Raw genomic sequence first — 26,336 nt, forward strand, 5'->3', positions numbered from 1 at the left:
CTTTAAGAGCCTGAATGAATTCTTTGTGGGTGTAAAACACATTGATGAATGTAGAGCAGTGGATGTAGTGTATATGGATTTCAGTAAGGCATTTGACAAGGTCGCCCATGTGAGGCTCATTCAGAAAGAAATGAGACATGGGATCCAAGGAGACCTTGCTTTGTGGATCCAGAATTGGCTTGCCCACAGAAGGCAAAGGATGGTTGTGGATGGTTTGTATTCTTCATGGAGGATGATGACCAGTGGTGTTCCACCGCAATCTACTCTGGGACCCCTCCTCTTCATGATTTTTATAAATGACTTGGATGAGGAAGTGGAGGGATGGGTTAGTAAGTTTGCTGATGACACAGAGGTTGGAGGTGTTGTGGATAGTGTGGAGGGCTGTCCAGTGGGACATCAAAAGGTTGCAGAACTGGGCTGAGAAGTGGCAGATGGACTTCAACCCAGATAAGTGTGAAGTGGTTCATTTTGGTTGGTCAAATTTAAAGACAGAATATAATGTAAATGGTAATACTTTTGACAATGTGGAGGATCAGTGAGATCTTGGGGTCCATGTCCAAAGCTGTTGCCCAGGTTGACAGTGTTGTTAAGAAGGCACATGGTCTGTTGGCATTCATTAACCATGGGATTGAGTTCAAGAGCCATGAGGTAATGTTACAGCTATATAAGACCTTAGTTAGACCCCGCTTGTAGTACAGTGTTCAGTTCTCGTCACCTCATTACAGGAAGATTGTGGCTTCTATAGAGAGAGTACGGAGAAGATTTACAAGGATGTTGCCTGGATTGTAGGGCATGCCTTATGAGAATAGGTTGAGTGAACTTGGCCTTTTCTCCTTGGAACAACAGAGGATGAGAGGTGACCTGATAGACGTGTATAAGATGATGAGGAGCATTGATCATGTGGATAGCCAGAGGCTTTTTTTCCAGGGCTGAAATGGTTAACATGAGGGGGCATAGTTTTAAGGTGCTTGGAAGCAGGTACAAGGAGGATATCAGAGAATAGTTTTTCACACAGAGAGTGGTGGATGCAAGGAATGCACTGCAAATGAAGGTGGTAGAGGCAGATATGATAGGGTCTTTTAAGAGCCTCTTAGATAGATACATGGAGCTTAGAAAAATAGAGGACTACATGGTACGGAAATTCTAAGCAGCTTCTCGAGTAGGTTACATGGTTGGCACAACATTGTGGGCTGAAGGGCCTGTAATGTGCCGTAGATTTTCTGTTTCTATTTCCTCTACCTACCATCCCTCTAGTCGTTTGTGAGGATGGCAATATTAATAAAACACCCATTTATGGTCCCCAAATGCAAGAAAGAGAAAATTCATTTTATATGATCAGTGGAAGCAAAGTTGGCCATTTTTTGTATTCTACTGTCCACCACAAGCAAGTATCGACTAACAGGACAAATGTGTGTATTTAAAAAATACACAACTGGATATCTGTGACTCCATTGTTCTCCATTTATAAAATTCATTCCATGTTCTAGCACGTCTGACTTTTCACTGATGTAGTTGTCAATCTAGTTCTAGCAATTTGAAACTGCTGTCACAGTTTTTGTGTGATTTCCAGAGGTCCTGAAAAGATGACTAGAAGTAGACACAAGATATAAACCTGATAATGAGATACTGTTACCTAGAGTTAACATTAAGTTTATGCAACAATACCAATGAGTTTAACAGAGTATGTGCTACTGCATTATCATGTGTGATTGGTTGAATATGAATTCCAGTTTTGCATTTTTAATAATATAAACAGATTGTCATTCTTATCCTCTGAATAAATCAGGAATATACCCAGTCAGACTAGTTATGATCAGAGTGGGACTAGGTTTTAGAAGATTATAATTCCCTTATAGGAGGAATCAAGTGTTCTTAGCCAAGGATGTGAAAACGAAATTGCTTGTGTGGTACGTTATATACTCTCTGGGGCGTGGCCAATCCACTTGAGACACAAGTAAGCGACTGATGAGTCAACTTTACACAGATGTAGTGGTATTACGTTACCTATAGTTGAAATTTAGAATTCGTTATTATAGCTATTTAAATTCACTGGCACACTATGCTTCGGATCATCTTGGCTTCCAATGATTGTATTGTTTACATGGTGCACAAGTAACCAAGGACTCATTTTTGCATTCGATCTTAAACCAGAGAACTGCCTATCGGTGCATTCTGCTTAGTATGAGCATAAATATAAAGCACAATGAGTTTACTTTTACAGGTGTGATTGGATTAGGTTCTGTCGTTTTAGGCAATAAGGTTAAATTGTTTGTTCTTGGTATAAACTTAGTATTCCCCATGATCTTGAAAAAGTGCAAATTTCACAGGCTTGCAGAGAAAGAGGTTGCCACGTGTAACAGAACATCACGGACAGCACCCTGGGTTTGTTGCACTGAAAAGCTTAAACAAAAGCGTAAAAGCACTTTATTGTGAAATATGAACCAATGGCAAACATAAACCCATAAGAAGGTTTATCACATAACCTACAGTTTAAAATATAAACTATAAGAAAGGCTGTGCTAACGGGGAAACAATTTGCAAGTTTATGGAGAAAAACTGGTTTGATTGTATAAAGGGAATTTCTGGGTTATCAACGTTTTCAACATTCAGGGTCACCTCCCGTGCTGGCATAGCGTTCTCACAAAGCGAGTCACAACATTGACTACTTTTGGGTACACGTTGATATTTAAATATTACATAACTCATCGACTAAGTATACGATTACTTTGCGCCTGTAATATTTTAAATTTGTTCAGATTAAAGAATTGACAAGAGATATCTTACCGCGTGGATTTCAAGTTGAATTACGCATTTGAGAACTCTTTGAGGCATTTTCCAGATTCACCAGTCTGGATGAATAATAAAAAAATAAGTTGAACTACAAACCGAAGTAACTATTTGCTGAATTACAACTCATTGCTCGATGCATTCGCTGCCGCTTCGGAGAGCGTCACGTTTCCTTGGTGATTTAGTCACGTCTGGTACAATCTGAACATCAAGAAAGTGAAACAACTCCAACAAGTGAAAAATAACGCAAGGATCCTGTGGCAGATGTTTCTCATTTATTGTGACCTTACTATCATCTAATTTTATATGGAGAAACAAGAGTAACCAAAGAGTTAAAATTATTTCTGATATTTGACAATCTTTGAACAAAATAACATCTCCACTGAGACCACGGACCCGGGCACAGTAACAATATCAGGAAAACCCCAACAGAAAGAGTTCTCAGCCCACACAATTAAAATAAATGATAAATTAATTTCACTACAAGTTTGCTAATGGATCGATCCTTTCTCTCTCGGCACAAATGTTAACCGATCTCTTGAGCATTCCCTGGTCGTTTTGCATTCATTTGTCAAAGTCAAGTTTATTGCCATATGTTCAAAAATATGTATGCACAGGTGCAATTAAACCTGCAGCAGCAGCATAAGCATATAGCATCGCCTAATCAGCATTCACATGAGTGCTGGGAAACTCGGATCCTTCTGCATTTGGTGCTGTGCTCGGCAGCGGGTATGCGTCGGGCCCCACCTCTTACCTGTCACTTTCGGTGGGCACGCTGGGCACGGGGCACCGGTCGCTGCTCTTGGTCATCCACTCCTGTAGATGTCGCGGTGCAGGGCAAAGACACCCGCTTCTTCCTTTCTTTCTATGCTTTGCCCGGCGCACGAAATTGTTCGATCAGACAACAAACTCCCGGCTTCAGTTCTCGATTAATTTATTTCCAAACCGGAATTAAATGTCCGTCTTGCTCTCGCCCTGGCAGGCATGATCATCGCGCTTGAGGTTGGTTACCATGGCGACGCACCTCTGACCTGCCCTTTACGCGTTGATAATAGACAGCGTAGGTTTTGTTTATTACTTTTAAATGTATATGTATAGCAGTAATTTATAATTCCCACCCTAGTTAGATATTTCGTTTTCTTAAGGAAAAGTTTTGATCGCCTTCCTGCAATCACCTTCGCCCCAGAATGCAATGGCGCTACTGCCGGGCCGAGGAGGCAGCGCGGCCGACATGGCGTCGTCAGGTTATAGGCTCAGCTGTTCACTAGTCGGGCACGAAATGGACGTCCGGGGGCTGGTGGCCACCTTGTTCCCCGTAGGAGCTTTCGTGTCGGTATCAAGAGACCGCACCGCGCGGGTGTGGGTGCCTAACGGGTAAGAGATAAACTAGCAAATCGCCGAGGTTCCGCCATTGCCGAGGCGCGACTTTAATGACTTGACAAGATGAGCAAAGGAGGGAGCGGTTTTAATCTTACTCATAGTTGGCGGTTTAATTGTATCCTTTTTCTTCCAAGTGAACTGGCTTTTGTAAGGTGACTTCATTCGGAAAAATCAAGGAAGTCTGCAATGCTGTAAAAAGCACACACACATTGTTGGAGGAGTTCAGCAAGTCAGACGGCATCTATGGAAATGAATAAACAGTCGATGTTTCGGGCCGAGAGCCTTCTTTGGGACTGGAAAGCAAGGGTGAAGATGTCAGAATAAAAAGGTGGGGAGGGCAAGGAGGATAGCGTTGTAGGTGATAGGTGAAACCAGGTGGGTAGAAAAAGCAAAGGGCCGGAGAGGAAGAAATCTGATAGGAGTGGAGAGTGGACCACAGGAGAAAGGGAAGGAGGAAGGGCACCGGGGGAAGTGATAGGCAGGTGGGAAGAGGTAGGCCAGAGTGGGGCATAGAAAAGGGAGGAAAAAAATTAGCGGAAGGAGAAATCATGTCATCAGGTTGGAGTCTACCCAGACGGAGTATAAGGTGTTGCTTCTCCACCCTAACAGTGGCCTCATCTTGGAATGGGAATTGGAATTAATTCTGGGATGTTCTGTTTTGGCGCATGGAGCGGAGGTGCTCAATGAAGCGCCCTCCCACCCCCACCCCCACCCCCACCCCCACCCCCACCCCCACCCCCCAATTTAGGGGTCTCGCTAGTGTAGAGGAGGCTGCATCAGGAGCACCGGATGCAATAGATGACCGCAGCAGATTCGCATGTGAGGGATTGTCACAGCTGGAAGGGCTGTTTATGGCCCTGAGTGGAGGTGAGGGAAGAGGTGAATGGGCAGATGTAGCACTTTGGCCACTTTCAGGGATAAGTGACTGGAGGGAGCTTAGTGGGGAGGGGCGAATGGACAAAGGAATCATGGAGAGAGCAATCCCTGAGGAAAGCAGAGAGACGGAGGAGAGGTACAGCCTGACTCGGGTTGAAGCGTCTCGGCCCAAAATATCGACTGTACCTCTTCCTAGAGATGCTGCCTGGCCTGCTGCATTCACCAGCAACTTTGATGTGTGTTACTATCAAGATAACTGTGGGAATCGGTAGGTTTAAAAAAAATGTCAGTTGATAATTTTTCTCCAGAGATGGAAAGAGAGAGAGATTGAGAAACAGAAGGGGTTGTCAGAAGTAGAATTTTTTATGATCTTTACATTGGACATTTTCATGGATGTATAGAATATAATTTGCAGATTAAAATAATCAAAGGTCAAATTAGGGATTTTATTTTTATACTCATGGAATGCATTCACAGGTTAGTAGTAGAAACTGTTTGGAATGTAGTCTTTATAAAAGAGATGGATTGCAAGTTCAAAAGAAGTATTTCCAGACCATAGAGAGACGGCAGAAAGCAGGAATTATTGGATTGTTTTTTTCTGATTCTCCATTAATAAAAGCTCGGATGACAGCATGTGGAACATTTCTGATCTCCCTCCCAAGGAAAGATTTGCTAGTAATAGTGCAGTGAAAATTCAGCAGTTTAAATCCTGCACTGTTAGGTATATAGTATGAAAATAGTTTAAGGAGATCTGGCTGATTCGAGATTGTTTATTGTCATTCATCAGCACACAAGTGTAAAGGAGAATGAAATTATTACTACTCTGGATATGTTTTAGTTGGTAAAAATGAGATGGTTCACTCAAAACTCTCGTGGCGTAGCATGGAAGATGCAGAATTGATGTTTCCCTTGATTTGAATCAATTAATTATCTCAAAGCAATAGCAGTTCAGGATGAAGATGACTAACTTCTTCACCTAGAATGTTGTGAATCTTGGGAATTCTCAATTCATGAGAGCTGTAGAGGTTCAATTGCTGAACATATGCAGTAAGGAGATTGACAGAATATTAGGTGCTAAGGACTGAAGAAATTAGTGAGTAATGTGTAAAAGTGGTAAGGATTGGCAGTGATCTGATTGTGTGGCAAAAAGGGGCTGAATGGCCTATTCTCACTTCTCTTTCATATGTTCTTCCATTCTCAAATTCGCTTGCATTAAAGGCCAGTATAATATTTGCTGCCTTCACTGTTTACCATGCCTGATGTTAACTTGCAGTAACTTCTGTACCGTGAAACTTGGTTCCTTTGATCACTGGAAAAAGTGATCTTGAATCTTTTAAGCAAAAGGTAATGACTTTACTTTCATTGGCAATTTGATCAGCTACACATTGGGACTCTTAATTTTACTGTTTTAAGTTCTGAAACGTGAAAATCAATTTAAAACTTATCAGACCATGTCTGAACTTAACCATGATTCGAGTAAATTAATTATACATTAAATAATGCAATACAGAAGAATGCCAGCTTCAAACCCACTGGCGCAGTTTTTGACTTCAGCATTTCTAGGAGGAAAATGATCCTGATGCCTGTTTTAATTACTGTACTTTAGATAGCCACCTTGCTTCCATTTTGAAAATAGTGGTAAATACATGGAGTCAGCTTTGTTTATCTATTCAGGTGCTGTGCAGGTTTGGTAGTTTTATTAAAATGGTGCTTAGATTGTAGTTTGTAAATTTTGTAATGAAGTCAGACAATTTGGCTATAAAAAGATTTTTGACTTTTGGTACTGCCTAAGAACTAAGACAACCAAGCACAGTATTTGGTTGTTTATTCTTCATTTGAGTATTTTATTGCCTTGCCTGATATTTGAGCTCATTTTTTTTCTTTTTGTTACACCTATTTATAATTTGGATGGATTCTCTTGCCTTTCAAAAATCAGTGATTTCTGTCCATAAAACAAGAGAAGAACCAATTATTAATGTCTGATTTCCATAGAACCATAGAACATTACAGCACAGAAACAGGCCTTCTTTGGCTGTGCGGAACCATTTTTCTGCCTAGTCCCACTGACCTGCACCTGGACCATATCCCTCCATAAACCTCTCATCCATGTACCTGTCCAAGTTTTTCTTAAATGTTAAAAGTGAGCCCGCATTTACCACTTCATCTGGCAGCTCATTCCACACTCCCACCACTCTCTGTGTGAAGAAGCCCCTCCTAATGTTCCCTTTAAACTTTTCCCCGTTCACCCTTAACCCATGTCCTCTTTTTTTTTCTCTCCCCTAGCCTCAGTGGAAAGACCCTGCTTGCATTCATTCTATCTATACCCATCATAATTTTATATACCTCTATCAAATCTCCTCCCATTTTTTCTACGCTCCACGGAATAAAGTCCTAACCTATTCAACCTTTCTCTGTAACTCAGTTTCTCCAGTCCTGGCAATATCCTTGTAAACCTTCTCTGCATTCTTTCAACCTTATTAATATCCTTCCTGTAATTTGGTGACCAAAACTGTACACAATACTCCAAATTCGGTCTCACCAATGCCTTATACAACCTCACCATAACATTCCAACTCTTATACTCAGTACTTTGATTTATAAAGGGCAATGTACCAAAAGCTCTCTTTATGACCCTATCTACCTGTGATGCCACTTTTAGAGAATTTTTTATCTGTATTCCCAGATCCGTCTGTTTTACTGCACTCGTCAGTGCCTTACCATTAACCCTGTATGTTCTACCTTGGTTTGTCCTTCCAAAGTGCAATACCTCACACTTGTCTGTATTAAACTCCATCTGCCATTTTTCAGCCCATTTTTCCAGCTGTTCCAAATCCCTCTGCAAGCTTTGAAAACCTTCCTCACTGTCCACTACGCCTCCAATCTTTGTATCATCAGCAAATTTGCTGATCCAATTTGCCACATTATCATCCAATTCATTGATATAGATGACAAATAACAATGGGCCCAGCATTGATCCCTGTGGCACACCGCTAGTCACAGGCCTCCACTCAGAGAAGCAATCCTCCACTACCACTCTGTGGCTTCTTCCATTGAGCCAATGTCTAATCCAATTTACGACCTCTCCATGTATACCTAGCGACTGAATCTTCCTAACTAACCTCCCATGCGGGACCTTGCCAAAGGCCTTACTGAAGTCCATGTAGACAACATCTACTGCCTTCCCTTCATCTACTTTCCTGGTAACCTCCTTGAAAAACTCTAATAGATTGGTTAAACATGACCTACCACGCGCAAAGCCATGTTGACTCTCGCTAATAAGTCCCTGTCTATCCAAATACTTGTAGATCCTATCTCTCAGTACTCCTTCCAATAATTTACCTACTATTGGCGTCAAACTTACCGGCCTATAATTTCCCGGATTACTTTTACAGCCTTTTTTAAATAACGGAACAACATGAGCTGTCCTCCAATCCTCCGGCACCTCACCCGTAGATACTGACATTTTAAATATATCTGCCAGGCCCCCTGCAATTTCAACACTAGTCTCCTTCAAGGTCCGAGGGAATACCCTGTCAGGTCCTGGGGTTTTATCTACTCTGATTTGCCTCAAGATAGTAAGCACCTCCTCCTCCTCCTCCTCCTTAATCTGTATAGGTTCCATGACCTGACTACTTGTTTGCCTTGTTTCCATTGACTCCATGCCAGTCTCCTTAGTAAATACAGATGCAAAAAAACCATTTAAGATCTCCCCCATTTCTTTTGGTTCCATACATAGCCGACCACTCTGATCTTCAAGAGGATCAATTTTATCCCTTAACTATCCTTTTGCTTTTAATATACCTGTAGAAGCTCTTTGGATTGTCCTTCACCTTGACTGCCAAAGCAACTTCATGTTATCTTTTAGCCCTCCTGATTTCTTCCTTAAGAAGTTTTTGGACTTTTTATACTCCTCGAGCACCTTATTTGCTCCCTGTTTCCTATACATGTCATACATCTCTCTCTCTTCTTTATCAGAGTTGCAATATCCGTTGAGAACTAAGGTTCCTTATTCTTACTCACTTTGCCTTTAATCCTGACAGAACATACATACTCTGCGCTCTCAAAATTTCTCCTTTGAAGGCCTCCCTCTTACCAATCACATCCTTGTCAGAGAACAACCTGTTCCAATCCACGCTTTTTAGATCCTTTCTCATTTCTTCAAATTTGGCCTTTTTCCAGTTTAGAACCTCAATCGAAGGACCAGATCTATCTTTATCCATGATCAAGTTGAAGCTAATGGTGTTATGATCACTGGAAGCAAAGTGTTCCCCTACACACACTTCTGTCACCTGTCCTAACTCGTTTCCTAATAGGAGATCTAATATTGCATCCTCTCTAGTTGGTACCTCTATATATTGATTTAGAAAACTTTTCTGAGCACATTTTACGAACTCTAACCCGTCTAGGCCTTTATCAGTATGGGAATCCCAATCAATATGTGGAAAATTAAAATCCTCTACTACAGTGGTCCCCAACCTTTGCACCGCGGACTGGTTTAATATTGACAATATTCTTGCGGACCGGCCGACCGGTGTGGGGGGGGTGGAGTGGGTGTTCAAGTAGGGTTAAGCCCACCTCAACATGTCTTTTACAGTTAGGGTTGCCAACTTTTTCACTCCGAAATAAGGGACAAAAGTAGCAGTCAACTACGGGACAGTGTTTACCCCAAGAAAGACGACCATGACCATGAAGCCTTGCGCGGGCACCTGTGTGCGCATGCATGACGTGCGTATATGTGACTTGTGCATGTGCATGAGTGTACGTGCCAATTTTTTTCCACAAATCGGTTTTGACTTAATCTTCCCGACTACACTGTACATACGTTATTTCTACTTTATATAGGCTGTGTATTTATCATATCATTCCTGCTTTTACTATATGTTAGTGTTATGTTAGGTTTTATGTGTCATTTGGTATGATTTTGTAGTTTATTTTTTGGGTCTGGGAATGCTCAAAAATTTTTCCCATATAAATTAATGGTAATTGCTTTGCTTTACGCTATTTCGGCACCAAAGGTTTCATAGGGATGCTCTACCTTAGCGGGGGAAATATGGGACAAGGGCAGTCCCATATGGGACAAACCAATTTAGCCCAATTACGGGATGTCCCGGCTAATACGGGACAGTTGGCAACCCTATGTTCAAGTTCAACAGTGTGTGACAGGGAATGAGGAAAGGTGCAGCTGACTCATATCGTTTCCTCGCGGCCCAGTGGTTGGGGACTGCTGCCCTACTATCACTACTTTGTTTCTTGCAGTTGTCTGCTATCTCTCTGCAGATTTGCTCCTCCAATTCTTGCTGACTATTGGGTGGTCCATTAATGTGGTCATACCTTTCCTGTTTCTCAGCTCCACCCATATGGCCTTGGTAGACACGCCCTCTAATCTGTCCTCCCTGAGCACTGCTGTAACATTTTCCCTGACTAGCAATGCCACCCCTCCCCCCGCCCCCCCCTTCATTCCTCTGCTTCTATCACGTCTGAAACATCGGAACCCTGGAACATTAAGCTGCCAGTCCTGCCCCTCCTGCACCCAAGTTTCACTAATGGTTATAATGTTGTAATTCCATGGTCAATCCACGCCCTCAGCTCGTCAGCCTTCCCCACAATACTCCTTGTATTGAAATACTCACATCAGAAGATTATTACCACCACACACAACCCTTCTATTTGTGACTTTGCTTGAACTTTTAACATAATTTATTTTCACCTCCGTCTCTGACTTAACATTGTACATCGAACAGTACAACACAGTATGGCACTTCAGCCCAAGGACCTTGTAACCCATTCTAAGATCAATTCCTTCCTACATAGCCCATGACACTTTAATTTTTTTCTTTCATCTATGTGCCAATTCAAGTGTCTATTAAATGTCCCTAAGTTATCAGCTTCTACCAGTACATTTAGCCATGCGTTCTAGTCACCTACCATTCTCTGTGTGTGTAAAAAAAAAACCCACTACTTCTGATATCTCCCCACCAATCACTTTAAAAGGATGCCCTGTAGTATTAACCATTGCTGCCCTAAGGAAAAAGATGCTGGCTGTGCTATCCATGAGTCTTACTATTATGTACAATTCATCCACATTCTCCTTTGCTCCAAAGAGAAAAGTCCAAGCTCACTCAGCCTTTCCTCAGAATACATGTTCCGTAATCCAGGCAACATCCTGGTAATTCTGCTCTGTACCCTCTCTAAAGCTTCTCTATCTTTTCCATAGTACAATGACCAGAACTGAACACAATAACCTGTTTAAAGTTTTGCAATACAATCGTTATGGACTTTGAAGAATAACAATTTAAATGTACAAATTAAAACTTTTAACTGTTGAAAATGATCATTTACAGTTGTGCATCATGAGTTCAGGATTATTTCAGAGTTCTGTTACATTGGGAGTTGATTGCAAAAAGAATTCTTAGAAATACATTAGATTCTTAACATATCACATTTTGTTGAAACCTGCAAAGAACTAAAGGAAAAGCCACTGGTGGGAAAACTGTAAAGTTCAGAGTAAACTTATGATCAAAGTACATACGTCACCATATACAACCCTGAGATTCATATTCTTGCGGGCATTCTCAAATCCATTATAGACCACACTGTCTTAAGTGTGCAAAAGGCAACAAACTGGGTAAATGCAAAAAGAAAGAAATTATAATAATAAATAAATAAGCAATAAATATCAAGAACATGGGATAAAGAGTCCTTGAAAGTGAGTCAATGGATTATGGGAACATTTCAATGATGGGGCAAGTGAAATTGAGTGAAGTTAACCCTTTTGGTTCAAGAGCCTCATGATTGAGGGGTAATAACTATTCCTGAACCTATACCTTCTTCCTGATGGCAGTAGCGAAAGGTGGGCCTGTCCCGGGAGGCAAGGGTCCCTGATGATGGATTCTGTTTTCTGTTTTGTGGGGCAGGCTTTACCTATGATAGACTGGGCCATATCCACTACTTTTTATGTTCAAGGACATTGGTGTTTCCATACCTGGCTGTGATGCAACCAGTTAATATACTCTCCATTATACATACAGAAGTTTGTCAGTTTTAGATGTTATGCCGAATCTTTGCAAACTCTTAAGAAAATACAGTTGCAAAAAAACATTTGTGGACCCTTTGCAATTATATGGTTTTCTACATTAATTATTCATAAAATGTGGTGTGATCTTCATCTAAGTCACAATAGTAGACAAACACAATCTGCTTAAACTAGTAAGACACAAACAATTGTACTTTTCAGATCACATTTTATGAGTTAATACAAATAAACAGGTAATTGCAAAAGTTTCATAAACTTTTTTTTTTGCAACTGTAGTAGTGTACTTTGCAGTTGTACTTGTGTGCTGGGCCCTGGTCAAGTCTCCTGAAATAATAACACTAAGGAATTTAAAATTGTTGAGCCACTTCCCCCTCTGATCCTCCGATGAGGAGAGGCTGATGGACTTCTGGTTTCCTTCTTGTTAAGTCAGTAATCAGCTCCTTAGTTTTGTTGATATTGAGTACCACTCAGCCAGATTTTTGTTCCCTCCTAAATTCTGATTCATCACCACCTTTGATTCTGCATATGATAGTGGTGCCATCAGCAAACTTGAATATGGCACTGGAGCGTTACTTACACAGTAAAAGTGTAAAGCAAGTGGAGCAGGGAGCTAAGCACACGGCCTTGTGGAGCACCTGTGCTGACGGAGATAATGGAGGTGATTATACCAATCAGAGCTGAATGGGGTCTGTAAGTGAGGAAATCGAGGATTCCAATTGCACAAGAAGGTATTAAGGCCGAGATCTTGAAGCTTATTGGTTAATTTTGAGGGGATGATGGTATTGGATGCTGAGTCATAGTCGATAAGGAACATCCTGATGTATGCATCTTTGCTGTCCAAATTTTCCAGGGTTGAGTGAAGAGCCAGTGAGATGGCATCTTCTGTGGACTTGTTGCTCTGGTAGGCAAACTAGAGCAGATCCAAGTTGCTTCTCAGGCAGAAGTTGATATGTTTCGTCATCAACCTCTCAAAACACTTCATCACTGTGGATGTAAGTGCTACTGGATGATAGTAATTGAGCTATGTTACCACATTCTTCTTGGGCACTGGTGTAATTGAAACAGGTGGGTCCCCCAGATTGCAGAAGGGAGAGGTTAAAGATCTGAGATGAACACTGCAGCTAGTTGATCAGCACAGGTTTTTTAGTACTTGGCCAGTTACCCTGCCTGTCTTTCCTTTTGCACCTTGTAAGGCATTATGATGACAGATAACCCAACGAACCCTATACTTCCAGAGCTGAGAGTACTCAGGAACTCTGTGGAACGCCCAGACCCTGGCCTAGACAGGCAGTATGAAGATGCAACTTCAAACCCCGCGGGGCGGGTTGAGTCTGACAAGGGGGCTGAGTGAACTGCAAACAGCAGGAATTCTGCAGATGCTGGAAATTCAAGCAACACACATCAAAGTTGCTGGTGAACGCAGCAGGCCAGGCAGCATCTGTAGGAAGAGGTGCAGTCGACGTTTCAGGCCGAGACTCTTCCTACAGATGCTGCCTGACCTGCTGCGTTCACCAGCAACTTTGATGTGTGTTGAGTGAACTGCGCCTCTTTTGCATTGTGAGGTAAAAACGATTCAACGCAAACACCATCCGCCTCTTGCCTTGATGCACAGAGTTGGCATCACAGGCAAGCAGATACGAGATCTCCATCCTGGGGATCTAAGAGCACTGTCATGTACACCCTGACTAAGAGATAAGGTTCACAGAGGTAGAGGGGATGCACCTCATCACCTCGTCTGCATGGAGAGAGCCGACGACAATGTCAGCGCAAGGTGGAGTAGGGCTGATGTTGAACCGCAAGGTGAAGGAGGCACTGAGGGGCGTAGTCTCAGTCAGTGACAGAATCCTTACTGCGGAATTTGACGGAAGTCCGGTGACCTCTGTCATCATCTGTTACTCCCCGCACAACTGCAGCGAGGAGAAGGAGGTGGAGGCCTTCTATAGTAAACTTCACGAAGCTGTCACTTTGATACCGGCACGTAACTTCCTGGCTGTGCTCAGCAATTTTAATGCCCAGGTCAGACTGGAAGATGTTCCATACTCATACCAAGACTTTCCCAACAGAAATGGACAATACCTAGTTGATTTCATCCAGGGACACAGTCTCATTGCTGCCAACGCACAATTCAAGAAGCGAGCTGGTAAACTGTGGACATATGAAAACAGAGCCTCCATCTACAGGAGACAGCTCGATTACATCCCCGTAAGAACAAAATGGCGTAATTGTGTGATCAACACAGAAGCCGACAGCACCTTCAACTTGGTCAGTTCTGATCACAGAGTAGTGTCAATGCAAGTGAGACTGAGCCTGCGGCAACCCAAAGCCACAGGTCCCAAGGAGAAGATAGACTGGAAGGCATTCTCCTCACAACCTGTTCTTCAAGCTCAGTACACAGTGGAGGTGAGAAATCGCTTCGGCCCACTGGAAAGGGGGGGAGGAAGAGACTGCCACCGACCGCTATCAACTGCTCATAGACGCACACACAGATGCAACAAAGAGTTTGCCTACTGTGAAGCAAATCAAGAAAAGTCGGATCTTGAAACATCCTGACGTCGTCTCAGCAAGAAGTGTGGTCAATGCTTGTCATGCCGAACTTAGAAGGAGCAAAACACAAGAGCTCAGAGACAAGTTCAAGACAGCAAAGAAGAATCTGTTTGCCACCTACGACCGATGAAAGAAAGAGGAACTAGCTGAGAGGATTAAAGAGATAGAAGCTGCTAATGAAGACATGCAGCATGGAGAAGCATGGTGCCTAGTCAATGAAATCGGTAGACGGAAGATGTCCCTATTAGGTCAAATAAGTGGTAAAACAGCAGAGGACCGTGTCCTGACATGGTTTACCCACCTTAAGAACCTGCTGGGAAGCCCTCCAACGATCACGGAAGAAGAAGAGGACATACCCACAATACTAATGCATGTCCACATCGATTACGGCCCATTCACCACTGAGGAACTGAAGAAGGCCAAATATGCACTCAAACAGAGCAGGAGCGCTGGACCAGATGGGATACCACCAGATGTCCTGAAGAACTGCGATCTGGACGACATCTTGCTGGACGTATGTAATATGGCACTGATGAAAGGAGACAAACCAGATCAGTGGTCACTCTCAAACATTATCCCAGTCCCCAAGTCTGGATTCCTCACAAAGACAGATAACTACCGCAGTATCAGCTTGACCTGCATCTTAGCAAAGCTGTACAATTGGATGATCTTGAACAGGATTTGCACCGCCATTGACCCTAAGCTAAGATTCAATCAGAATGGTTTTCGGCAGAAGCGCACAACAGTAATGCAAATACTTGCTCTCCGTAGAATCATCGAGGAAGTCAAGAAGAACAACCTACCAGCCGTGCTTGCTTACATCGATTTTCACAAAGCTTTTGACTCCATTCACCGAGGTAAAATGCTGAAGATCCTGAAAGCTTACGGAGTGCCAGCCCATCTACTTAGATCAATAGAGTCCAGCTATACCAAAACCATGGCGAACGTTGTATCACCAGACGGAGAAACAGCAGTGTTCGAGCTCCTAGCTGGTGTGCTACAAGGAGACACTCTGGCACCCTACATCTTTATAATCGTCCTTGATTACGCTCTGCGTCAAGCTACCAAAGATCATGACAAGCTTGGTTTTACCATAAAACCAGGGCGAACCAAAAGGGTCAGACCAGTTACACTAACAGATCTCGATTTTGCAGATGACATAGTCCTGCTCTGACCAGATGGAGGAAGCACAGCAGCTACTGAAAAAAGTGGAAATAGAATGCAATGAAGTTGGACTTCACCTAAATGCTAAAAAGACAGAGTACGTGGCGTTTAACTGCGACGAAGGTACTCTCAGGACCGTAAAGAATGATACCATTAAGAAAGTCTTTGACTACAAGTACCTCTGGTCAAGAATGATGAGTTCGGAGAAGGACATAAAGATACGGAAGGTGCTGGCGTGGAGGGCTATGAACGACATGAAGGAAATCTGGAAGTCGAACCTGACCAGAGGGCTTAAAGAGAGGATTTTCATAGCAGTCATAGAGTCCATTCTCATGTACGGATGCGAAACGTGGACACTCACCAAGGCGATGCAAAAGTCTCTAGATGGTTGCTATACACAAATGCTCCAGGTGGCTCTTGATGTGAGTTGGCAACAGCACATGACGAACGTTGAGCTCTTTAACAACCTACCGATGCTCTCTACTAAAATCGAGGCAAGAAGACTGCAACTAGCAGGGCACTGTCTATGCCACCCGGAGCTACCTGCCAGCCTAGTCATCATATGGGAGCCCAAGCACAGGAGGATGAACCCTGGGCGCCCTCCCAAGACTATGGTCAACACGCTCCTAGAAACAGCGGCGCGGCTAATGTAGATGAACTGAACACACTGATGAGGGAGAGGAAGAAGTGGAGAGTTCGTCATCGTGCCCGACGCCGGCCCCCTAGGCCTGAGTTGATGTTGTAGTAGTAGTAGTAGTAGTAGTAGTAACCACCCTGCCTGGGGCAGATGCTTTTTGTTGGTTCACTCTCCTGAAGTCTGCTCACACATCAGCCTCAGAGTCTGAAATCACAGGATCGTTAAGGCTGTGGGAGTTCATTCAAGGTACATTTATTATCAAGGAATGTACAAACTTTGTATAAATTATACAACCTTGAGATTTGTCTGCTTATAGGCTGCCACAAAGCAAGAGAACCAAAAGAACCCTTTTGTTTTGGGGGGGGGCGAAATACCTGTTGTGCAGAGAAAGAGGAAAATAATCATAAGAACATAAGAAATAGGAGCAGGAGTAGAACATCTGGCCTGTCGAGTCTGCTCTGCCATTAGATCATGGCTGATTTGACCACGGATTCATCTCCACCTACCTGCCTTTTTCCCCATAACCCTCAATTCCCCTACTATACAAATATCTATCTAACCTTGCCTTGAATATATTTACTGAGGTAGCCTCCACTGCTTCATTGGGCAGAGAATTCCACAGATTCACCACTCTTTGGGGAAAAACAGTTCCTCCTCATCTGTCCTAAATTTTCTCCCCTGAATCTTGAGGCTATGTCCCCTAGTTCGGTTCTCACCTACCAGTGGAAACAACTTTCCTGCCTCTATCTTATCTATCCCTTTCATAATTTTATCTTTCTATAAGATCCTCTCTCATTCTTCTGAATTACAGCGAGTACAGTTCCTGGTGACTTAATCCTTCCTCCTGGTCTAACCCTCTCATCTCTGGAATCATTCTGGTGAATCTCCCCTGCACAGCCTCCAAAGCCAGTGTATCCTTCCTCAACCAACGAGACCAGAACAGCACGCAGTAGTCCAGATGTGGCCTCACCAGTATCATATACAGTTGCAGCATAACCACCTTGCTCTTAAATTCAATCCTCTAGCAACGAAGGCCAACATTCCATTTGCTTTCTTGATAGCCTGCTGTACCTGCAAACCGACCTTTTGTGATTCTTGCACCAGCACTCCCAAGTCCCTCTGCACAGTAAAATGCTGCAATCTTTTACCATTTAAATGATAATCTGATCTTCCATTTTTCCTTCCGAAGTGGATGACCTCGCATTTACCGTCATTGTACTGCATCTGCCAGGCCCTTGCCCACTCATTTAACCTAATTATATCTCCCTGCACAATTTGCTTTACCGCTGATTTTAGTATCAGCAAACTTAGGCATTCTACACTCGATCCCCTCTTCCAGATCATTAATGTATATCGTGAACAGTTGTGGCCCAGCACCGACCGCTGCGGCACACCGCTCGACACTGATTGCCAGCCATAGAAACACCCATGTATCCTAACTCTCTGCTTTCTATTGGTTAACCAATCCTCTATCTATGCCAATACATCACCCCCAACTCTATGCATCCTTACCTTATGGATAAGTCTTTTATGTGGTACCTTATCGAATGCTTTCTGGAAATCTAAGTAAATAATGTCCATCTGTTCCCCTCTATCCATTGTGCTTGTTATATCCTCAAAGAACTCCAGTAAGTTTGTCAAACAGGACCTGCCTTTGCTGAATCCATGCTGCATGATGGATCCATTTGTTTCCAGATGCCTCACTATTTCTTCTTTAATGATAGTTACAAGCATTTTCCTAGATGTTAAGTTAACTGGCCTCTAGTTACCTGCCTTTTGCCTACATACTTTTTTGAACAGTGGCATGACATTTGTCGTCTTCCAATTTGCTGGGACCTGGCCAGCATTCTGAAAATTTTGGTAAATTATTAGCAAAGTCTCAATTATAACCTCTGCTATTTCTTTCAATCCCTTGGAATGCATTCCAGCAGGACCAAGGGACTTGTCTATCTTTAGGCCTACAAGCTTGCTCAGCGCTACCTCTTGAGTGATAGCTATTTTATCAAAGTCCTCACCACCCATCGCATCCATATCATCTCTCTTTGGCATGTTAGACATGTCTTCCACCGTGAAAACCGACAGGAAATAGTCATTCAAAGCCTCTGCCATTTCCTCATTATCCAATATCAATTTCCCCATCTTGACCTCCAAGGGACTTGTGTTTCCTTTGGCCACTCTTTTCTGCTTCATATAATTATAAAAACTTCTACTATCTGTTTTTATATTTTGTGCTATTTTCTGTCTTCCCTTTCTTTATTGCTCTCTTAGTGGTTCTTTGCTTTTTAACATTTTCCCAATCTTCCAGTTCCCCACTACTCTTGGCGACTTTGTACACATGAGCTTTTAGTTCAATGCCCTCCTTTATTTTCTTAGTTATGCATGACTAGCTCTTCCTGCCCTTATTGTCCTTGCTTTTAACTGGAATATACTTTTGTTGAGCACTGTGAAAAATCTCTTTGAAAGTCTTCCACTGTTCCACAGCCATATAGCCTGTGTTCCCAATCTTCCCTAACCATTTCCTCCCTCATCCTGTTGTAGTCTCCCTTGTTTAGGCTTAATACACTGGTTTTAGATTGAACTATTGCACCCTCCATTTGTATGAGAAACTCAATCATACTGTGATCACTCCAAGAGGATTGCTAACTATAAGACTGCTAATTTTACCTGTCTTATTGCACTGGACCAGATCCAAGATAGCATGTTATAAGTTCAGTAACCTGCTGTTCAAGAAAGCTATCATGTATGCATTCTATGAAGTCCTCCTCATGGCTGCCTCGACCTCGACCAGCTTAATTCACCCAATTTATGTGCAAGTTCCCCACAATAACTGCTGTTCCATTTTTACATGCCTCAGATATTTCTCAGTTTATTGTCTGTGTAATGTTATTATTCAGTGGCCTATAGACAACTCCTACCATCCCAATGATTTTTTTTCCCATTTACTATTCCTAATCTCTATCCAGATGGATTGAATATTCTGCTCCTTAGATTTTATATCATCTCTCATTATCACCCTGATCTCATCCTTAATTAAGAGCGCACCCCACCTTAGTCACTTACCTTCCTGCCTACTCTTCCATATTGCCTGATATCCTTGCATATTTAATTCCCAATCCTCTCTACTCTGCAACCACGTTTCTGTAATGGCCACTAAATCATACCCCTTTATACTGATCTGTGCCACAAGTTCACTAACCTTGTTATGAATACTACAGGCATTCCGATAAAGTGCCCTTACACTCATTGTGCCTTTAAAATTTAGTAATCTTTGTCTCTTATGCACTAGATAGACTTTACTGCGCTCCACTCTATTACTTTTCTCTTTTTTAACTTTTGCTTTTACTTTATCCAGACTTTTCGCTTTTACTTTATCCATACTGCTCCAATCTGTTGAACCCAACCCCCTATTTAGTTTAAAGCCCTATCCACAACCCTAGTTACATGATTTGCCAGGATTGAGGTCCCATCATGGTTCAGGTGGAGCCCATCCCAATGGAACAGTTTCCTCCTTCCCCAATACTGGTGCCAGTTTCTCATGAATTCAAACCCACTTCTCAAATACCAATCCTTCAGTCACACATTCAAGTCTTTAATCTTTTTAACCCTATGCCAACTTGCACGTGGCTCAATAACAGCAAGCACAGCATTCCGAACCACTTTTTGAGTGCATAGACCTGGAACCTGGAGCAGCTGGTGTGGGCCCATAGTCTTGATCTCAGTCCATCACACAGCGGGGCAGTTTGCTGCGAAGCCTGCAGGCACGAATTGCACAGCAATGGGAACAGTTTCACAGCCTCAGCACCTCAGGGAGAGGAGTAAACAACACAGAAGAGTGAGCAGAATCAGCTTGACCCTTGACTTCAGTCCTGACACCCTGCCTTTTCAGTCTTTCTGGGCTAGCAAGTTCGTAATGGTTCTTCCATGCTTTGACGGTCAAAGCGAGCATAGAAGACATTGAGCTCACCTGGAAGTGAAGCCCTGCTGTCACCTATAACACTTGATTTTACTTTATAAGAGGTGATAGTCTTCTACAACTGTCATGACTGTTGAGCATCCTTCATTGATTCAAGTTTAGTCTGGAATTGCCACTTTACCCATGAGGTGTTTTTCTGGAGATTGTACCTGGACCTCTTGTAGCTTTCTCGGTCACCAAACTTGAATGCCTCTGAACTGACCACTGGCAGATTGTGAATCTCATAGTTTATCTAGGCTTCTGATTGCGGAAGACTCTGAGTGATTTTGGGAGTACATACTCATCTACAACTGTTTTAATAAAACCCGTGACAATCATGGTGTATTCATTCAGATTCACAGATAAGTCCTTGAACATGGCCCAGTCCACCAACTTGAAGCAATCCCTTAGCTGCTCCTCTGCCTCCCGCAACCACCTCTTTGTGTCGTAATCGCTGGAGCTTTGCTCTTTGGCCTCTGTCTGTATGGAAGAAGAAGAAAGCCAGCTAAGTAATCCGATTTACTGAAATGTGGTCTGGGTATAGAATGATAGGCATTCCTTTTAGTATAACAGTGGTCTAGTGTGTTAAGACATCTGCTGCTACAGGTTATATGCTGATGGTAATTGAGTGGGGTTTTCTTTGAACAAGCCTGGTTGGAGTTTCCTGTCTGCGGTTTGAATTGCTTCATGATGGGCTGTTTCTCGTTTGGAGATGGCATCATGCAGTATCTCAAGCGTTTGATTATAGTCGGCTGTAGGAGGTATGTAAACTGTGGTCAGGATTATAGAGGAGAATCCTCTAGGTAAATAGAACGGTGGCATTTGACCGTTAGATGTTCAAGGGCAAGTGAACACAAGTTTGACAAAACTGCATTGGAGCATCACCAAGAGTTTATCATGAAATACACACTTTTGCCTTTTCTGCATCAGCAATTTATTCTTATGAATCAACAGCAAGTGATAGAAGCATTTACTTTGTGCATATATCATAAACCTATGGATACCATGAAGGCCACTGGTAATGATAGTAAGGCTGCAAAAACGTACAGGAGCCAATGACTACAGTAACTGCTATGCAAGTTTTAAATGAAGTTAAAGCACTTTAGCCCCTGCTCTGCATCTACCAACATTGCTGAACCTTGGTATTCCCTATGCTGGCTTCATCTGCATACCATACCCTCAGTCTGCTGTGTACAGTAAGATCCCAGCTGTGATTTCAGACCAGCTCAACGTATATAAAATCAACCTTGTGGATACACAGATTTGTAAATAGTAAATCAGTGGATAACAAAGTTTTAATTTATACTTACAAGCAAGTTAGGACAAAATACATTGGATGACATTTATTTAAAATTGAGAGGGATTATGGAAACAATTTATTACTCAGAAAATTATGGAGAGTTTGTTGTTTAAATCAAACGTGTGCTTGCAAACATGCAGGCCAATCTATGACATTATAATTACTACCTGGCCAGATATTGGCATCTAACAAATTTAATATTTTCTAATGGCAATATACACCAAATGATTGGGAACTTGAAAAAGTTAGGCATTTTTTTGAATGTACCATGCATTCTGGTTAATTGGGGCAGCTGCTTATTTGGGACAATTGTAAAGAACTACAAAATTTAATTGATATAGTTGTTGAAGAAAGTGCAAAAATGGGTCTATCTATCAATTGTAAAAAGACAGAATATATGGTGATATCCAAAAAGAAGGAGAATCCTATCTGCAGGCTGAAAATAACAGGGAAGACAAAACAAGTGCAGAACTTTTGCTACTTAGGAAGCTGGGTGACATCAGATGGCAGGTGCGACATGGACATCAGAAGAAGAATAGGGATGGCAAAAGACACCTTTACGAGAATGAAGAGTATAATGACCAACACTAAACTAGGCATGACAACCTGCCTCAGAGTACTGAAATGTTACGTTTCTCCAGTTATGTTATATGGATCAGAATGTTGGACAATATCTAGTAACATGAGGAAACGAATTGAAGCAGCAGAGATGTGGTTTTTGAGGAGGATGCAAAGAATATCATGGACGAAATGACTATCTAACAAGGATGTCATGAGCAGAGCAAGCACAAGGAGAAATAATGTATGAGATCATGAAAAGGCAATGTAACTTCATTGGACGTGATTAGGAAAGAGGAGTAAGAATGCATGGTAATTATGGGAAAGATTGAAGGGAAGAAAGCAAAAGGAAGGCAAAGACAAATGGTATGGAGACAGTAGGCAGAGAACTGGAAATGAATACCAATGAATTGATCCACTTGACCTGAAACAGGAGTGTGTGAGCCATGCGAGTCAAAGCTCAATCTGGGCATGGCACCGGATGATAATGATGATGATATAAAGAATAAAAAATAATCAAGAAAACAGCCAGGCTTCCCTCTGTTTATTTGGGACTCTATGCTGTTTAATTGGGACAATTTCTAACTAGCATCAGTCATATGAACTTGTGTGGCCCTTGAAACTAACCGTGATAGAGCGAACAGTTTTAAATAGTGTCAGTTCTGTGATGGTTGGCGAGAAATGAGCATCAAGACAATCTAGAATTGATTTACTTGCTGTAGTTTCAGCATTCATGCTTGGAGATGTCAGGAATGGCTGGGAATGAAAATGAAATGATTTCACTACTTCAAGTTAAGAACTAGGATCACCAATAGTTTTGAATGTTATAATGAAAATGAAGATTGGAGAATGTAGTCTTTGAAGGTATTATATGAAGGCAGTTCATTATCTGTATTAGGGGTCTGTGCTAATTTTATTCACTTATAGTCAATAAAAGGAACATGGCAGCATGATGGTTGTCTGTTATACCTGGCAATGATGGTGAAATCTGTGCGGTGGAGTTTTTAAAGTGAAAAAGCCATTACAATGGAACAGTTACACTCTCTCGACCTTGTAAGTCCGAGTCCAGTGGTACGAGTAGTTGTCATAAACTGGTCTTCCCTCGTTGTAGTGGATAAACATGACTACTGTGCTCTGTCATGTCCTTTGCTCACTACAAGGTTTAGCAACACTGACTTGTTGGCTGTTTGATTTCATTGTTGATCTCATTTGCCAAATCTGCCACAGCATGTCCCTATTTCACCAGGGTATGAGGCCTGTCGGCTCCCCTCACCTCGTGGAGCCCACCTGTCAAAGCAGTGTACCGGGGTGGCTGCTGTTGCATGCAAACAGCTACTTGGAGAGCTCAGTGTCCAGTGGGGCCAAAAGAGCTGCCCCAGAAAGGACACAAGCCCATTCACCAGGGGTGCTCCTCCTCCCTGGACACTTGACACACGGCAGTGTACACAAGGGTGAATGCTTCATCAGTAACTATTAGGAACTAATACATAGCTTTATAGTATTGTAGTAGCATTGGTAGTGTTCTATAATTCATTAAAATACATAACGCTTTATATCTTTTCATACATTTTTAACCATTTCATGAAACTTCAGCTAATTGAATTCAGCTGCTTAATTGGGCCAACATGTATTGGTCCTGATGTGTCTCAATTAACCAGAAACCACTGTGTTTAATTTTAGTGGCATCAAAATAGTCACATTGGCCAGAACATTTCTGATTCGTTGTCTGGGCTACTTTGAATTTTCTAATTTTAGCTAGCTGTTACAGAGGAAACCAAGGCTCTGGCTTAAAAGAGATCATTATCAGCCTAATGCTACAACTTTGTGCAGACTACGTTGGTCATTGCAATCTTCTTGTCAGCAGTACTTGATTCCTTGTTTGAAGCGGAATAGAGCCCTGCATCAGTTTAATATAGAGTGACATTTAGCAACAAACGAATTCTTGGGACTCAACAAGTCAGGCAGCATCTGTGAAAGAAAATTGGTTGTCAACATTTCAGACTGAAAGATAGAGCAGAGATGGCCAAGTTTGAGCAGCTTTAGATTCTGTGTTTCCATGGAATTAGATATTCTGTTTTTTTTCCCCTGTTTTCAACTGATAACTTCCTATTTTAATGACCAGAAAAAGAATTGGCTTTATGTCATAGGAAGTGTACTTGTGACTTGAAACTTGTAGTACAAATCATATTAAAGATGTTTGGTTTTGTTACACATGTATTAAAATGAATCTGAGTTGTATGTTGTACATATATTGGACACGTATATACTTTAACAATAAATTTATCTTGAACTTTAAAATATTACTATTACCTTTCTTTGTGAAAGATTGCTCAGGCAAATGTGATGACAATTTAGTATCTTAACATTTTGAAAACTTTACTTTAGAAAAACTACCTACGTGTTTTATTGTTTGAAGCATTCCCTTGTTTATAATTGGATTACTCTATTTTAGTCCCAACAGGGGATTTACAGAAATGCACTGTATGAATGGACATTCAAATTTTGTGTCCTGTGTGTGTATCATTGCACCCAATGACACATATCCTCGAGGACTGATTGCAACAGGAGGGAATGACCATAACATTTGTGTTTTCACATTGGATAGTCCAGCACCACTGTACATTTTAAAAGGTCATAAAAATACAGGTAAAAATCATTATTTTTAGTATTTGGCTTAATATTTTAAATAATGCTTATTTTGAACTTTTGGAATGCACAATTAAAATTGCCTATTTTCTGAGTTGACTTGCTATTGTTTCATGTTTTGTTTTATGATTCAAATTGAAGATGCTTTAAATGATTGCATTTAACTATGCAGTTAAATGCAGGCTGATTTTAAACTGTTTGAAGTTACATTGTGGGCTGCTGCTGAAATTCAGTAAAAGAAACTCTTCGGAAGGCTAATGGGAACGTGATAGTAACATGGTTTTCAACTGTTTTATTCAATTTTTCTTGAAAGGTTCGTAACCCATCACCATCAAGTTGCTTTAGTATCCTGTCCCAGTAGTGTAGTAAAAGTTGGCACATTGCTCAGTTAAAAGAGACTACTTCCATATGCCTTTCAGTTCACATGCAGGATTTCTGTTTGGTGTTTTTGAAAAACAGGACCAGGCAATCTAGGGTATTGAAGTAACTTGTGTTGTTCTTGGTGATCTTTGCAACTTGGCACCAGTGAGCAGTGTTCTTTGGCAGTACAGGTCCACAATCCCTTATCCAAAATTCTGAAATCCAAAAAGCTCCAAAAACCAAAGTTTTTTTCGCCAACAGCAGACGTCACTCAGGTGTGACGTGGCAGCACTAGCCGGATGTCAGTTGCGGCTCAGCGCTCGTACTGCTTACGCGTGCATTTGCTGTTCGCTGATATTTTGTGTTCACTGTTGACTTTGTGTTTAATTTCACTGTGAAAATCTCAAAAAGAGCTGCATATACCCCTATGGGTAACAATGAGAAAAAGAGAAGAAAGCATCTATCGCTATCAATAACGCAGAAGGTGGAGTTACTGCAGAAGCTTGATCGTGGTGTCTGTGCGGCGTCTTACTGAAGAATATGGTGTCGGAACTACCACCGTGTATGATTTAAAGAAATATAAAGACAAGTTACTGAAGTTTTATAGTGACAGTGACGTTCTACATTTATTCCAATGTCATTTTCCATGTGTTTGATTTGGTTTGTTTGAAGCTGTATGTTCCTATGTTTTATTGAATGTTTTTCTTGTCATTATTCCCTAAACAATACAGTATAACAACAATTTTCATAGCATTCACATTGTATTAGGTATTATAAGTAATCTAGAGATGATTTAAAGTGTACCGGAGGATGTGCGTAGGTCCGGAGTTCTGCTGGGTCCTAAAGTCCACCGCACTGAGACAGGTTAAATAAGGGACTTGAGCATACGTGTTTTTTGGTATGGGCGGGGGAGGGGGTTCCCGGAACCAATAAGGAGGGATTCTGAAATCCGAAAAATTCTGAATTCCGAAATGCAACTGGCCCCAAGGATTTCAGATAAGGGATTGTGGACCTGTAATTTGGAGGTCTGCTATTGCAAATTTCTGCAGTTGAAACATTTACTGGTTGCATTAAATTTGAGCACTTATTGATTGGAGAA

At 41.8% G+C, this 26,336-nt stretch overlaps 2 protein-coding genes across 2 annotated transcripts in view; one reads left to right on the forward strand and one right to left on the reverse strand.

The window, feature by feature from the left end:
* The window catches only part of spata6l (spermatogenesis associated 6-like), a 68,022-nt gene extending 64,384 nt beyond the window's left edge, over positions 1 to 3,638 (reverse strand). The window contains exons 1-2 of the mRNA XM_072281774.1: positions 3,542 to 3,638; positions 2,785 to 2,849 (exon numbers count right to left, since the gene is read on the reverse strand). Coding sequence (XP_072137875.1) covers positions 2,785 to 2,832 — 48 coding nt within the window. The 5' untranslated portion in view covers positions 2,833 to 2,849; positions 3,542 to 3,638. The remainder of the gene's footprint in view (positions 1 to 2,784; positions 2,850 to 3,541) is intronic.
* A 34-nt stretch (positions 3,639 to 3,672) lies between these two features.
* Positions 3,673 to 26,336, forward strand: part of plaa (phospholipase A2-activating protein) — a 54,135-nt gene continuing 31,471 nt past the window's right edge. Inside the window, exons 1-3 of the mRNA XM_072281773.1 lie at positions 3,673 to 3,847; positions 3,933 to 4,161; positions 24,684 to 24,877. Of these exons, the coding sequence (XP_072137874.1) occupies positions 3,772 to 3,847; positions 3,933 to 4,161; positions 24,684 to 24,877 (499 nt within the window). The 5' untranslated portion in view covers positions 3,673 to 3,771. The remainder of the gene's footprint in view (positions 3,848 to 3,932; positions 4,162 to 24,683; positions 24,878 to 26,336) is intronic.

Source organism: Mobula birostris, chromosome 17 (genome assembly GCF_030028105.1).
Source record: "Mobula birostris isolate sMobBir1 chromosome 17, sMobBir1.hap1, whole genome shotgun sequence".
Lineage (NCBI taxonomy): Eukaryota > Metazoa > Chordata > Chondrichthyes > Myliobatiformes > Myliobatidae > Mobula > Mobula birostris.